This window comes from Schistocerca nitens, chromosome 4 (genome assembly GCF_023898315.1).
Source record: "Schistocerca nitens isolate TAMUIC-IGC-003100 chromosome 4, iqSchNite1.1, whole genome shotgun sequence".
NCBI classification, from domain to species: Eukaryota; Metazoa; Arthropoda; class Insecta; order Orthoptera; family Acrididae; genus Schistocerca; species Schistocerca nitens.
In genome coordinates, this window is record NC_064617.1 from 270,831,000 (window position 1) to 270,846,429 (window position 15,430).

At 38.8% G+C, this 15,430-nt stretch overlaps 1 protein-coding gene and 1 non-coding gene across 3 annotated transcripts in view; one reads left to right on the plus strand and one right to left on the minus strand.

Moving 5' to 3' along the window:
- The window catches only part of LOC126252997 (tRNA N(3)-methylcytidine methyltransferase METTL2), a 63,911-nt gene that overhangs the window by 10,072 nt on the left and 38,409 nt on the right, over window positions 1–15,430 (plus strand). For both annotated transcript variants that reach the window (XM_049954030.1, XM_049954029.1), the window contains exons 2-3: window positions 8,950–9,102; window positions 9,186–9,596. In XM_049954030.1, coding sequence (XP_049809987.1) covers window positions 8,950–9,102; window positions 9,186–9,596 — 564 coding nt within the window. The remainder of the gene's footprint in view (window positions 1–8,949; window positions 9,103–9,185; window positions 9,597–15,430) is intronic.
- Window positions 2,949–3,023, minus strand: Trnal-caa (transfer RNA leucine (anticodon CAA)). Its single transcript has one exon. It is a non-coding gene; the product is annotated as a tRNA-Leu (tRNA).

Sequence of the window (15,430 nt, forward strand, 5' to 3'; positions counted from 1 at the left end):
GTGCGAACATCAGCATGTGTTCCCACTAAGCATGCTTAAATTTTCACAATCACCAGTTTGATACTTCTGGGAGATGTAGTCATTTGTTTAACCCCATAATGCAGCTGTCAACAGTGCAGCCCAGGTTCTTCAGCAACTTTGTTCATTTTTATTTCTTTGTTTATTTTGTGTTCTGTAGATCCAGGTAGTAAGTAAATCACAAAGATATGGAATGTGTCAAATTCTACACAGCTTAGATGTATCTTACACAAATAAAATAAAATATACAATGTAAATAAAATATCTAATTTAGAACATATACCCGTTTAACAGAAAGTATTACAATTAGTAAATAAATACACAAATACCAAAAACCAAATTTTTGAATGCCTATTGTAGTACTCAAAATAAGTATTTGTAATACAGTTGTAAATTTCGTGGTGTTATTCATTTTCTCTCAAAAATTTATTGACCATGTAAAAAGATTTTTCCGTCAGGTACTCTTTCAGAATTTGTTTGAATTTAGGCAGTTTTTTCTGAAGGGTTCTGATATGTGGTGGGAATGCATTAAATGGCTTAATTCTGGAGTAATAAACTCCTTTTTGAAGCAGATTTAGACTTTTCAATTCATTGTGCAAACTGTTTTTGGTATTTGTAGTCATGGTGTTCACTGTTGTCTTTATACAGGGTGTTACTAAAAGGTACGGCCAAACTTTCAGGAAACATTCCTCACACACAAAGAAAGGAAATATGTTATGTGGACATGTGTCCGGAAACGCTTACTTTCCATGTTAGAGCTCATTTTATTACTTCTCTTCAAACCACATTAATCATGGAATGGAAACACACAGCAACAGAACGTACCAGCGTGACTTCAAACACTTTGTTACAGGAAATGTTCAAAATGTCCTCCGTTAGCGAGGATACATGCATCCACCCTCCATCGCATGGAATCCCTGATGCGCTAATGCAGCCCTGGAGAATGGCGTATTGTATCACAGCCGTCCACAATACGAGCACGAAGAGTCTCTACATTTGGTACCGGGGTTGCGTAGACAAGAGCTTTCAAATGCTCCCCATAAATGAAAGTCAAGAGGGTTGAGGTCAGGAGAGCGTGCAGGCCATGGAATTTGTCCGCCTCTACCAATCCGTCGGTCACCGAATCTGTTGTTGAGAAGCGTATGAACACTTCGACTGAAATGTGCAGGAGCTCCATCGTGCATGAACCACATGTTGTGTCGTACTTGTAAAAGCACATGTTCTAGCAGCACAGGTAGAGTATCCCGTATGAAATCATGCTAACGTGCTCCATTGAGTGTAGGTGGAAGAACATGGGGCCCAATCAAGACATCACCAACAATGCCTGCTTGATGCTAGTACTGTAGAGCAATGAGTCGCATGTCAACACAAGCACCGAAGTCAACATTACTTTCCTTCAATTGGGCCAACTGGCGGGGATTCGAGGAAGTACAGTACATACTGATGAAACTAAAATGAGCTCTAACATGGAAATTAAGCGTTTCCGGACACATGTCCACATAACATCTTTTCTTTATTTGTGTGTGAGGAATGTTTCCTGAAAGTTTGGCCGTACCTTTTTGTAACACCCTGTATAGAGAAAAGTTATTACAGACATGGGTCAACAAGGAAAACGTGTACTGTAAGTAGACCCATTTTTTTAAACAAGTACCTGCAAGAGCGTCTATGATGGACACCACTCATTATTCTGATAGTTCTTCTTTTGCAGTGAAAATTATTTTTGCAACAGGTTGGTCCCCCCCCCCCCCCCCCCCCAGAATGTAATAGGATATGACATTAATGAATGAAAGTAGCCAAAGTAGGAAGCTTTAATGGTATCTACTTCAGCTACAGAAGTAATCATTCATAGTGAAAATATTGCTGAGATAAGTCTTTTAAAAATATGAAGGATGTGGGTTGTCCAATTACATTTGCTGTCTACATATGCACGCAGGAATTTTGTGTCCTCACCTTTTTAAATTGGTTGGTCGATACACTTTATGTTAATTTCTTTAAGATTTCTTTGTGATTTATGAAATCTCATATAATGGGTTTCATCTGCATTGACTAAGAGGCCATTTCAAGAAAACCAATTTAAAATTTTTGTGAAAGCTTTGTTTGTAGTTTGTTTAGGAATTTTGCTGGATAGTTTATCAGTGAGAATTGTAGTATCATCTGCAAAAATGATAAATTTACTCATTGTATTGCAACAAAGAGGAAGGTCATTAATGAAAATAAGAAATATCAGTGGACCTAAGACAGTGCCTTATGGCCCACAGCAATTTGAGGTCTCCCACTCAGATGAGACAGGTCCCTGGATGAGCCATTCAGCATTGCAGTCTGCGTTTGGTCCTTAAGGTATGACTGAAGCCACGAACCAATATTACCACCAGAACCATAGATACGTATATCTCTGGTATTATTTTCTTGAAAGAAAACTCGGTCATCTTGCATGATTGTACATGTAATAATAATAAATGATTTCATGATATGTTTTCATATAGATAATTTGAAGCAAAGTTGGCCAAAAAAATAGACAATTGAAAAAATGTGGTTTAGCTTTTTATATCCTAGAAAATAATTTTGTGACAAAGCGAGGTTGTGCAGTGGTTAGCACACTGGACCCGCATTCGGGAGGATGATGGTTCAAATGTGCATCCGGTGATCCTGATTTAGGTTTCCCATGACATCCCTAAATCGCCTCAGGCGAATGCCAGGATGGTTCCTTTGAAAGGGCACGGCTGACTTCCTTCCCAAACCTTCCTTAATCCGATAGCACCGATGACCTCGCTGGTTGGTTCCTTCTCCCAAATAGATCATTGAAAGTTTATATTTCATTCTCCTACAGCTTTACAATAGTTAATAAATTGAGGGCAGACAATTGGGTTCTTTCAGCCCACTTCTGTAAAGAAGAAGATTATCTTTGAAACTTCCTGGCAGATTAAAACTGTGTGCCGGACCGAGACTCGAACTCGGGACCTTTGCCTTTTGCGGGCAAGTGCTCTACCAACTGAGCTACCCAAGCACGACTCACGCCCCGTCCTCACAGCTTTACTTCTGCCAGAACCTTGTCTCCTACCTTCCAAACTTTACAGAAGCTCTCCTGCGAACCTTGCAGAGCTAATCACTTTGTTGTTCCTCCAGTCCCATGAGAACATATCTTTGTATGACATGTAGAAAAATAATCTATTCTAACATCATTCCAAAGTCTCTTTTGTAATCGCACAAATTGAGACAATTTTTGAAAGTTTTGTATCGGGTCCTGGAGGCATAAATAAAATATGGATGTGGGAACTATGCGCAAACTGTGTTTTTACTTGTTTCATCAGCTCCTTGATAAGAACATGAACAGTAACTGTGTCGTGGCAGACAGACACTGACAATGAAAAATACTCGTAGATTCCAACATCTGATTTTGTAAAAATGGAGGAATTGGTGCTTTACTGTTTCCCCTACGGAAACCTTGCACTGCATCCTGATTAATAAATGAATAATTTTCAGTAAACTCCACTAGGACAATAGGCTTGGTTTACACACTGAAGAGCCAAAGAAATTGGTACACCCGCATAATATTGCATAGGGCACCCGTGAGCACACAGACATGCTGAAACACAATGTAGCATGGACTCAACTTACATCTGAAGTAGTGCTGGAGGGAATTGACACCATGAATCCTGCAGGCTGTTCATAAATACATAAGAGTACGAGGAGGTGGAGATCTCTTCTGAACAGCACATTGCAAGGCATCCCATATATGCTCAATAATGTTCATGTTTGGGGAGTTTGGTGGCTGGCAGAAGTGTTTAAACTCAGGAGAGTGTCATTCCTGGAGCCACTCTATAGCAATTCTGGACGTGTGGGGTGTCACATCGTCCTGCTGGAATTTCCCAAGTCTGTCAGAATGCACAATGGACATGAATGGATGCTGGTGATCAGATAGGGTGCTAAAGTACGTGTCACAGAGTCCTATCTAGATGTATCAGGTATCCCATATCACTCCAGGTGCACATGCCCCAAACCATAGCAGAGCGTCCAGAAGCTTGAACAGTCTGCTGCTGACATGCAGCGATGTTGGAGATTTGATGTTTTACGGGATTCCTGATATTCATTGTACACTCTTGAAATGGTCGTACAGGAAAATCCCCACTTCATCGCTACCTCAGAGATCTGTTTCCCATCACTCATGAGCCAACTATAACACCAAGTTCAAGCTCACTTAAATCTTGATATCCTGCCATTGTAGCTGCAGTAACCAATCTAACAACTGCCCCACACACTTGTCTTATTTAGGCGTTGCTGACTGCAGCACAGTATTCTGCCTGTTTACATATCTCTGTATATGAATATGCATGCCTGTAACAGTTTCTTTGGTGCTTCAGTGTATAATCACACACTCAAGTAATCAAATCTGGTTAGATTGCCAGAATGGTCCATTGACCATTGATACTGTTAGATGCCAGGATGGTGAGCAGGGCTTTGGATGTAAAGAACGGGATCCTTGTCTGTCGTGGAATCAGAAATGCTTCAGTACCAACATCATAATGTATGGAGAAATTGTACATTCACAGAAGTCAGCAACTGAGTGGTGTGCAATGTACCCAGGTGGAAGAGTCCACCTCAACAAAACATGAGATGATGTGTTTATCAGCAGTCATTGTGGGCAAAAGGCAGTCTCAGCAGAGTCGTAGGGTCAGCAGCTCTGTAACATGTAACGTTGTCAAGCATTCCTTCGTCAGTGAGGCACGTATGTGCAGGACCGCAGGTAGCTCTAGGTTCCCAGGAGCTGGTTGATGAAAGACTGATGGAGAGCCTACCCATGTGGCATCCGTTAAGACACTGGTAGCATCAGATCCAGGAGTGGTCCATAGACCAGCAGCTAGTGGAGGTGGCAAATGGTTGTAGAAAAGGCTGGGTTACTCACATTGGGCCAACAGCTGATACAGAGTAGTTTTTGGCACAGTCAGCAGTTGTAGATAGGTACTGCTAAGTCAGGGCAGTGAGTGTATATGGTAAATTTGCCAAGCTTTGCTATGGCCGGGTGATAACTCTGGTCACACACTGCATGAGGGTTGAGATAGCACAGCGTTGGGGCACGGCACGAGGTAACACTAATCTCCATTGTGACAGACTGGTGTCTTGCACCATGCCAACTCATCATTATTCTGCCCTGACAGAGAAATTCCAGCAGCAGCATGCTGGCTGGACTAACCACCGGTTTGAAGTCTGCTGTGAATACATTAGCTCAGCACTACATGGACTCTAAACTGTATTCAGTAGAAGTTATCAAAAAAAGGAAGATTAGATGCCCTCAGCACTCCATTGTTTGCTGTTGAATGGCAGTAAATATTTGAAGACATGGCACCAAGAGATGCATTTAGTTGCATATTCCAGCAATTAATAAATACCTAGCTACTGGCGAGTTACCAGACATTCTAAAACCAACAAACACAGTACCAGTTTACAAGAAAAGGGGTCCCCAATGAAGTCTCAAGCTACAGACCCATTTGCAGTTTGCAGGTAAACTTTTTCAGTAATTCAGTTTTTGGTAGACCATTTCAGCAAAAATGGTGTATTTTTGCTTGTTCTGGGGTGAAAAAAGAAGTCATAGTGAAACATCAAATGTACATTTGCAAAAAGCAACATACTGTCTTTTTGGGAGAGAATCTGCAGTTAGTTTTGTACAACAGATTTTATTGTTGGTATAGATTGCATAAACTTTAAAATTGTGATTTGTTTTGGTTCTGCATTCCTATCTTCAATCTAAATATCGGATACAGTAGTAATCCATCGAGTTCATTAGAAAATATAAATTTTGGTCATGAAATATTGTGCTGTGACATATCATGTAAATTTACTGATGAGTTGGACGGGTTACTTTTGTAACCAATATATACAGGTCTGAAGACAATTGATGTGGAACTGAAACTGACCACAGTTTTAAAAATTGATGCAGTCTAAATGAACAGTACAATTTTATACATCAAACATACTATTTTAGAAAATAGCTCACCTACATATGTTCACCTTAAATGCTACAAAAATTTGAAAATCTTGTGTAAAGATAATTTTTTAATATTTATTTCTTCAAGCAGTGTAGTGAAGGTAATCTGAGGTTGATACAACACCATTAGTTATACAATGTTCTCCTGTGTGTTTATCTATGGAAATCATTTATGTTTCTAATTGCACAGTTGCCAGTTAATACGAGAATCTCAAAGTATGGCATTATATTTATGTTAAGTTTGTGTGTTTGTGGGGTACAGCAAAATATGAAGAATGATTAGTGTTATCAGCAGTGACTGAATGGTTGTGCACTATGTTAAATTGATAGTCCAATTACATGGAAATAAGCAGTCATACTCAGTTGCTTCAAGTAACACTGATTATACTTCATCTCTCATTGTAAGTAATACATTAGAACTGAATATGGTGTTACATGAATTCTATTTGCTTTGTCCATCAGGGCCATAAAATTGTTACAGTGTCAATAACTTCGAATTCATTATGAGAACCAAAAGGATAGGTTCGGGCACCAGATCTACATCTACATATGTATATCACAAGCCACCATATGGTGCGTGGCAGAGGGTCCCACATGCCACTACTAGTCATTTCCTTTCCTGTTCCTCTTTACAGTTGAGTGAGGAAAAAAGACCATGTATAAGCCTTTGTATGAGCCCTAATTTCGCTCATCTTATGTTTTTGGTCCCTATGCAAAATGTACATTGGCAGCAGTAGAATTGTTCTGCAGTCAGCTTCAGGTGCTGATTCTCTAAATTTCTTCAATAGTGCCTCATGAAAAGAGCGTTACCTTTCGTCCAGGGATTCCCATATGAGTTCATAAAGCATCTCTGTAACACTTGTGTGCTGATGGAACCTGCTGCTAACAAATGTAGAAGCATGGCTCTGAATTTCTTTGATGTCCTCCTCTAGTCTGACCTGGTGGGGATCCCAAATACTTGAGCAGTAGTCAAGAATGGGTCACACTAGTTCTGTATACCATCTCCTTTATAAATGAGCTGGCCTTTCCCAAAATTTTCCCAATAAAACAAAGTCAAGCACTTGGCTTCTCTACTGCCAACCTGACATGCTCATTCCATTTCGTATTGCTTTGTGACATTATAACTAGCTGTCTAATCAATGTGACTGTATCAAGATGCATACGACTAATGCTATATTCAAATGTTAAAGATTATTTTTCCTGCTGGTTTGCTTAACTTGCATTTTCCTGTGTTTAGAGCAAGCTGTCATCCATCACACCAACTAGAAATTCTAAATCATCTTGTATTCTCCTACAGCCATTCAATGGCAACATCTTATGAAACATCACAGTGTCACCAGCAAACATCTGCAAATTGCTGCTCTCTCTGTCTGTCAGATCATTTATGTATATAGAGAGTAAGAGGGATCCTACCGCTGTTCCGTGGGGCACTCCTGACGATACCCTGATCTGTTGAACATTTGCGATGAGGACAACATACTGGGTTCTACTACTTACAAAGTTTTCGAACCACTCGCATAGCTGGGAACTTAGTCCGTATGCTTGGACCTTCAACAATCTGCAGTGGGGCATTGTTTAAGATGCTTTCTGGAAATCTAGTAATTCATATAGAATCTGTCTGTTGCCCTCTATTTATGGTTTATAGAATATAATGTGACAGAAGGGCAAGCTGGGTTTCACACAAGCGATGCTATCTAAACCTGTGCTGCTTTGTGGACAGAAGCTTTTCTGTTTTGAGGAAATTTATTATATTCAATATCAGAATATGTACAAGAATTCTGCAGCAAAATGATGTTAAGGGCATTGGTCTGTAATTATGTTTATTCTTTCTTTTGCCTTTCTTGTACATGGGAATCAGCACCTCTTTTTTCCAGTCACTTGGGACTTTGTGTTGGGCAAGAGATGTGCCATAAATGCATACTAAGTAAGATGTCAGTGCCACGGAGTACTCTTGAATTGGAATTCCATCCAGACCTGGGAACTTATTTGTTATCGACTCTTTCAGTTGCTTGTCTACACCAGGAATGCCTGTTTCTATATCTCCATGTGCAAGTCTGTGCGACAGTCAAACAACGGTGTGATTGTATGATCCTCTTGCATGAAAGATTTCTAAAATGTGAAATTTATGCCTTCAGCTTTCCTTTTGCTGTTTCCTGTTGCTATCTCAGATTTGTCAACAAGTGATTGGATAGAAGCCTTTGACGTGATGAAATTGTCATATGCCACACCTCGTGAGCAGCCTGTTTGTGGTGACTTCCCCACGCGTCACAAAAATAAAACTAAAGTTAAATTTAGAAACAATACAGAAATGGCATCCTGTATAACTACTTTTTAATAGCCAGTTTAGTATCCTTATTGCTCTTTTGTTTCAAACACACACACACACACACACACACACACATTGCTTTCCAGTGGTGCATGTGGAATAAAGTGTTACAGTAATGTTGTTCATTTGAATATACAACAGATAACATGATCGGACTAATACTTACTAAACTGAGGATTAGCACTTTCTAATGCCAACCGTTCAATTTGTAAAACATATAAATTTATAAATTTGCCCATGGAAAGAAAGTACCCGACAGGCAGCAGCAGAAGTGTTTTCAAATGCTGATTAATGCAGTCTAACACTTACCCAGTGCTCTATCAAACCATTAATTTGGATAGTTCTTAAACGTATATAAACCTTTACAAAATCCAACACAAGGTACACAGTGAGGTGCTCAGTACTGGTGTGTTCCATACTGGCAGCCAATCAGAATTGAACCCCATTGTTTTTCATTTATGACCTTGGGTAACCATAGGAATATGTAAATCCTCCATGAAAAAGAAAAAGTCTTTGTCCACAGAGCTGCATAAATCGTTCCGACAGCTACTGATATGAGTCAGTGAATCTTCTGTTTGTTTCTGTGTATCAATTAATGTGTAATCTTTTTGATGTTTTGTTGCAGGGATAATGTAGAATGGGATGCCACACAGGAGGAAATGGCTAGAAATAAGGTGCTTGAAAATTCGTCAACAGTTTTGGATGAAACTGAGAAAGAAAAATTTGAAAACAATGCGAGTCAGTTTTGGGATGCATTTTATGAAATTCATCAAAATCGGTATGCTGATGAATATAATACTTATACTTTGTATAATCTCTCTGACTTGTTTGGACACTGTTATATTACATTTATTGTTTCAGTTTCTTCAAGGACAGGCACTGGCTGTTCACAGAATTTCCTGAGCTTGCTCCTGAATCAGAAGTGGACCAAAATGTGCCTCTTAGTGTAAATTCTACTAAAGGTGTTGCTGTGAAACATGAGCATGATGGTGCAGGTTCCTGCAGTGACACTACAAAGTTGGAAAATGCAGAATCATGCAAAACAACTTGCAATCTTAATTCTGAAGGTTTAGGAACTATAAACCGTGCAGAAGAAAAGAGAACAATAAATAACAAACCATTCAGAATACTTGAAATAGGATGCGGTGTTGGAAACACTATTTTTCCAATTCTTCAGTATACTAAAAATCCAGATTTGTTTGTATACGCCTGTGATTTTTCGCCAACAGCCATAAATATACTCAAAGAAAATCCAGAATATGAACCTGAAAGGTATAGTGATAGTTGTGTATTATTCAGCGTCATTCTTAATTCTGTTAATCTCAATAACATTGACTAATGGGGGTCACAGAGGTCATGATTTGACTGCATGAAATAGCATTATAAAATAATAGAGTATCAAATTCAGTCACAAGAAATGATCTAGAAAAGTACTTGTAATTATAATATTCTAACATTGTAAACTGCACTCTAAACAAAAATTTAACTTATTTTCCACATATACTTTTTTTTACTTCCAAAGAACTCATTTAAATTATGTATTCTTTTAGATCACCAGAGCACTTATCATTTAATAATACAATATGTGACTGTTCACCTAGACACTGAAGACTGTATCATCTTGGATAAGGCCAGTATCTTGGTAGTCAAATCTGTCTTTGTAGGAAACTGTATTGAGAGTAATTAGCACTTCTATAGATTTTTGTTATCTCAGTTCCAAATTCAGGCAGTGATGCATTGAGTGTAAGAAGTAAAAATTGGCTGTGGTCTTTTTTTTTTTTGTACTCATGGCTTTTGTTTTTTACTGTGAAGCTACAATTAATTTATTTTGCTGGCAAGTATTTGGAAATATAATTTGCTTTGACAGTTTGTATGAAGATCATAAAAGATGAAGCATTTGACACTGGTTGGATTTTGCAGGAGTGAATGTATTAAACTAATGGTTTATGATGGTTCATTCCAAAAAGCACTAACAGTGCCATTGAAATTTTCTGTGAGTCACAAAATAAGTTTTGAAGCTGGATTTGGTGGATTATGAAAGACCCAACTATGTTCACATAAACTTTTCTTGAATACCTTTTATTAATATTGAATCCTTCGCCATTACTGTAACATCCCATTTGGGGGTTGCACACTGTATTAACAATGGTTCCCAAATGCAAGAACACTTTGTTCATGGACAAGTTCACAATAAAGTAAATTTGTAATAACAACTGAAAGATCATTCTTGATCAATTGAGAATGACAGAAACAAGTTCATTGGCGTGATGCCAACTCTGAGGGAAGGTTCATCCCGAGTGACTGTAGATGCAGTGTCCATCAGGGCCGCACTGTGTGGAGTCCCTTGAAGTGCATTTTAGAGCTGAATGTCCAATCTGGTCGTAGTAACTACCGACTGATGAACTACGAGAGTGTAGCTAGCTCCTGGCCCAGAACTGAGTAGGCAGTTGAATGCTGCTGTTGGATGCTGTGCCTTGCCTTAAGTATCCAGCAGGGGGAAGTTCATTCTTGACAATGTAACATGTGGATGGTACTTCTTTCATTAATAGCAGCACAGAAGTGCACACTGCTTGGAAGCATGGTTTGTGCTCTCTGGTGGTGCCTGTAGCAGATGGTGTATCAACAGATTGTTTGTGTATAGTATAATGTCCATAACATGCAGTGCCTGTGTAAATAGTCTCTGGAGGAGAGATGCCTTCAGGCCATGGGTAGACAAACTCACAGTGCGAATACATTGTACTAGTTACAATAGTGCATATTACAATTATGATATAAAATGCAACTGAAGTTTGAACTAATCAGAGATCTGAAATATAACATTAACATCAGTTTTGCTTATGCTAGGACACAAATGATTTTCTACACTTACATCTACAGCTACATAGGTACTCCACAAGCCACTGTACAGTGCGTGGCAGAGGGTACCCTCTGCCACTGTTAGTCATTTCCTTTTTTGTACCACTCACAGATAGAGTGAGAGAAAAGTGACTGTCTATAGGTCTCCGTATGAGCCCTAATTTCTTATATATTGTCTTCGTGGTCCATACGTGCAATGTATGTTGGCGGAAGTAGAATCGTTTTGTGGTCAGCTTCAAATTCCAGATATCTAAATTTTCTCAGGGGTGTTTCTTGAAAAGAATGTTGCCTTCCCTCCAGGGATTCCCATTTGAGTTTCTGAAGCATCCCCATAATATTTACATGGTGTTCAAACCCATTGGTAACAAACCTAGCAGCCCGGCTGGTAATGCTTCGATGTCTTTCATCAATATGAACTGGTAGGGATCCCAAACACTCAAGCAGTACTCAAGAATAGGTCACACCAGCATCCTGTATGCAGCCTCCTTTACAGATGAACCACTTTTACTAAAATTGTCTCAATGAACTGAAGTCGACCAATCACATTCCCTACCACAGTTCTCACATGCCCATTCCATTTCATATTGCTTTGCAGCATTATGCCCAGATATTTAAACAACTTGACTGTGTCAAACAGGACACTAATAATACTGTATCCAAACATTACAGGTTAGTTCTTCCTACTCATCCGCATTAACTTATATTTTTCGACACTTATGTACACCAAATCATTTGTGTGTATAGAGAACAACAACGGTCCTATCACACTTCCCTGGTGCACTCCTGGCCATATCATTGTCTCTGATGAACACTTGCTGTTGAGGACAGTATACTGGGATTCATTACTTAAGAAGTCTTCAAGCCACTTGCATATCTGTGAACTTATTCCATATGCTCGTACCTTTGTTTTATTTATTTAAATGTCAAGTTCCGTAGGACCAAATTGAGGAGCAAATCTCCAAGGTCATAGAACGTGTCAGTACATAACCTTACAACATAAAAAGTAATAACAGATAAAAACAAATGTTCATGAACCTGAAAGAAAATCAGTCCATAAGTTTAGGTAAACGCTATCAGCAATACAATGAGAATCATCTTAATTTTTCAAGGAACTCGTCGACAGAATAGGAGGAGTGACCCATGAGGAAACTCTTCAGTTTCAATCTGAAAGCGCGTGGATTACTGCTACGATTTTTGAATTCAAGTGGCAGCTTATTGAAAATGGATGCAGCAGTATACTGCACACCTTTTTGCACAAGAGTTAAGGAAGTCCGATCCAAGTGGAGGTTTGATTTCTGCCGAGTATTAACCGAGTGAAAGCTGCTTATTCTTGGAAATAAACTAATATTGGTAACAATATTGGTAACGACAATAAGGAATATACATATTGAGAGGCCAATGACAAAATACCCAGAGTCGTGAAAAGAGGTCGACAAGAGGTTCGTGAACTCACACCATTTATTGCCCTAACCGCCCGTTTCTGAGCCAAAAATATCCTTCTAGAATGGGAAGAGTTACCCCAAAACATAATACCATACGACATAAGTGAATGAAAATATGCAAAGTAGACTAATTTACGTGCCGAAATATCACTCACTTTCGATACCGTTCGAATAGTGAAAATGGCAGTATTAAGTCTTTGAACAAGATCCTGAACGTGGGCTTTCCACGACAGCTTACTATCTATCTGAACACTAGGAATTTGAACTGTTCAGTTTCACTAATCATATGCCCGTTCTGTGAGATTAAAGTGTCAGGTTTTGTTGAATTGTGTGTTAGGAACTGTAAAAACTGAGTCTTACTGTGATTTAACGTTAGTTTATTTCCTACAAGCCATGAACTGAGGTCATGTACTGCTCTACTTGAAACCGAGTCAATGTTGCACACAACATCCTTTACTATCAAGCTAGTGTCATCAGCAAACAGAAATATTTTAGAGTTACCTATAATACTAGAGGGCATATCATTTATATAAATAAGGAACAGGAGCGGCCCCAACACTGATCCCTGGGGCACCCCCCACTTGACAGTACCCCACTCAGATCCCACATCACAGCCGTTATAAACATTGTGAATAATGACCTTTTGCTGCCTGTTGCTAAAGTAAGAGGTGAACCAATTGTGAGCTATTCCCCTTATTCCGTAATGGTCCAACTTCTGGAGCAATATTGTGTGATCAACACAGTCAAATGCCTTTGTTAAATCAAAAAATACGCCAAGCGTTTTTCAGTTGTCAAACGACTTCTAAAGCCGAACTGTACATTTGATAGCAAATCGTGTGATATAAAATGATCAATTAACCTTACATACACAGCCTTTTCGATAACTTTTGCAAACAGTGATGGCATAGAAATAGGTCTAAAATTATCTACATTATCCCTTTCTCCCTTTTTATAAAGCGGCTTTACTACTGAGTACTTTAATCTCTCAGGAAACTGACCATTCCTAAAGGAAAAATTACAAATATGGCTAAATACAGGGCTAACATGTGCAGCACAGTACTTTAATATTCTGCTAGACACTCCATCATAACCATGAGAGTCCTTAGTCTTCAGTGATTTGATTATTGTCTCAATCTCCCTCTTGTCTGTATCACAGAGGAGTATTTCAGACGTCAATCTCGGAAAGGCATTTGCTAAGAAATTTATATGATTTCCTGTAGATACTAAATTTTTATTTAATTCACCAGCAATGCTCAGAAAATGGTTGTTAAATACTGTACATATATCTGATTTATCAGTAACAGAAATATTATTACTGCAAACTGACTTTATATCGTCAACCTTGTGCTGCTGACCAGACACTTCCTTCACAACTGACCATATGGCTTTAATTTTATCCTGTGATTTAGCTATTCTATTTGCATACCACATACTTTTTGCCTTGGTAATAACATTTTTAAGCACCTTACAATACTGTTTGTAATGGGCTACTGTAGCTTGATTGTGACTACTTCTAACATTTTGATATAATTCCCACTTTGTTCTACATGATATCCTTATCCCACTAGTCAGCCAACCGGGCTGTCCATTACTGCTAGTACCCCGTTTAGAATGTTCTAATGGAAAGCAACTCTCAAAGAGCATGAGAAATGTGTTATGGAAAGCATTGTATTTATCATCTATATTATCAGCACTATAAACATCTTGCTACTCTTGTTCCTTGACAAGTTATGAAAAACTCTCTATTGCTGTTGGATTAACTTTCCTACATAGTTTGTAATTAAGTACGACATTGGTTAGAGTACAAAAACCTTTTAGTGTTAAAATTTGTGCATCATGGTCTGAAAGGCCATTCACCCTTTTACTAACAGAATGCCCATCTAGTAATGAAGAATGAATAAAAATATTGTCTATGACTGTGCTACTGTTCCCCTGCACCCTAGTTGGAAAAAATACAGTTTGCATCAGATCATATGAATTTAGGAGATCTACCAACATCCTTTTTCTTGCACAATCATGTACAAAATTAATATTGAAGTCACCACATAGAACTACTTTCTGGTACTTCCTACAAAGTGAATCAAGAACCCTCTCTAGTTTAAGCAAAAATGCTCTGAATTCGGAGTTAGGGGACCTATAAACAACAGCAATTAGAAGTTTAGTTTCACTAAATTCAACTAATGCTGCACAACTTTCAAATATCTGTTCAGTGCAGTGTCGTGATACGTCTGTGGTCTCAAATGAAATACTGTTTTTTATGTACAGAGCCACTCCCCCACCCCGCAAGGAATTCCTTGAGAAACAGCCAGCTAATCTGTAGCCTGGTAAAGGAAGCCTCTGAATTATCAAATTATTTAAGTGGTGCTCAGATATACCAATAATTTCAGAGTTAGCATCTATTAGCAGTTCACTAACTTTATCTCTAATACCTCTTATATTTTGATGAAATATGCTAATTCCTTCTCTACTTGGAAACATTACATCCTCTGGAGGTGAGCCCTTAGTTAGAGGCACTTCCTTTAAGCAGGTATACCTATCAGCTGACTTCAGTCTAAAAAAGGTACAGCTCTAACACCAACTACTATAGGAATTTTTCCATGAGTGATACCACTACCACCACCACCCACTACACTGACACTGTCACCTATAAGCTTAGCCAGCTTCCCTTTCCCATACCTATTGAGGTGCAGGCCATGCCTAGTGAAACCCCTTCTACTGATAGACCCAACTGGCACCACTGAGATGTGATCCGTAACAGCCTGCATTGGGGCACCATGTCACATGCTTTTGGAAAATCTAGAAATATGG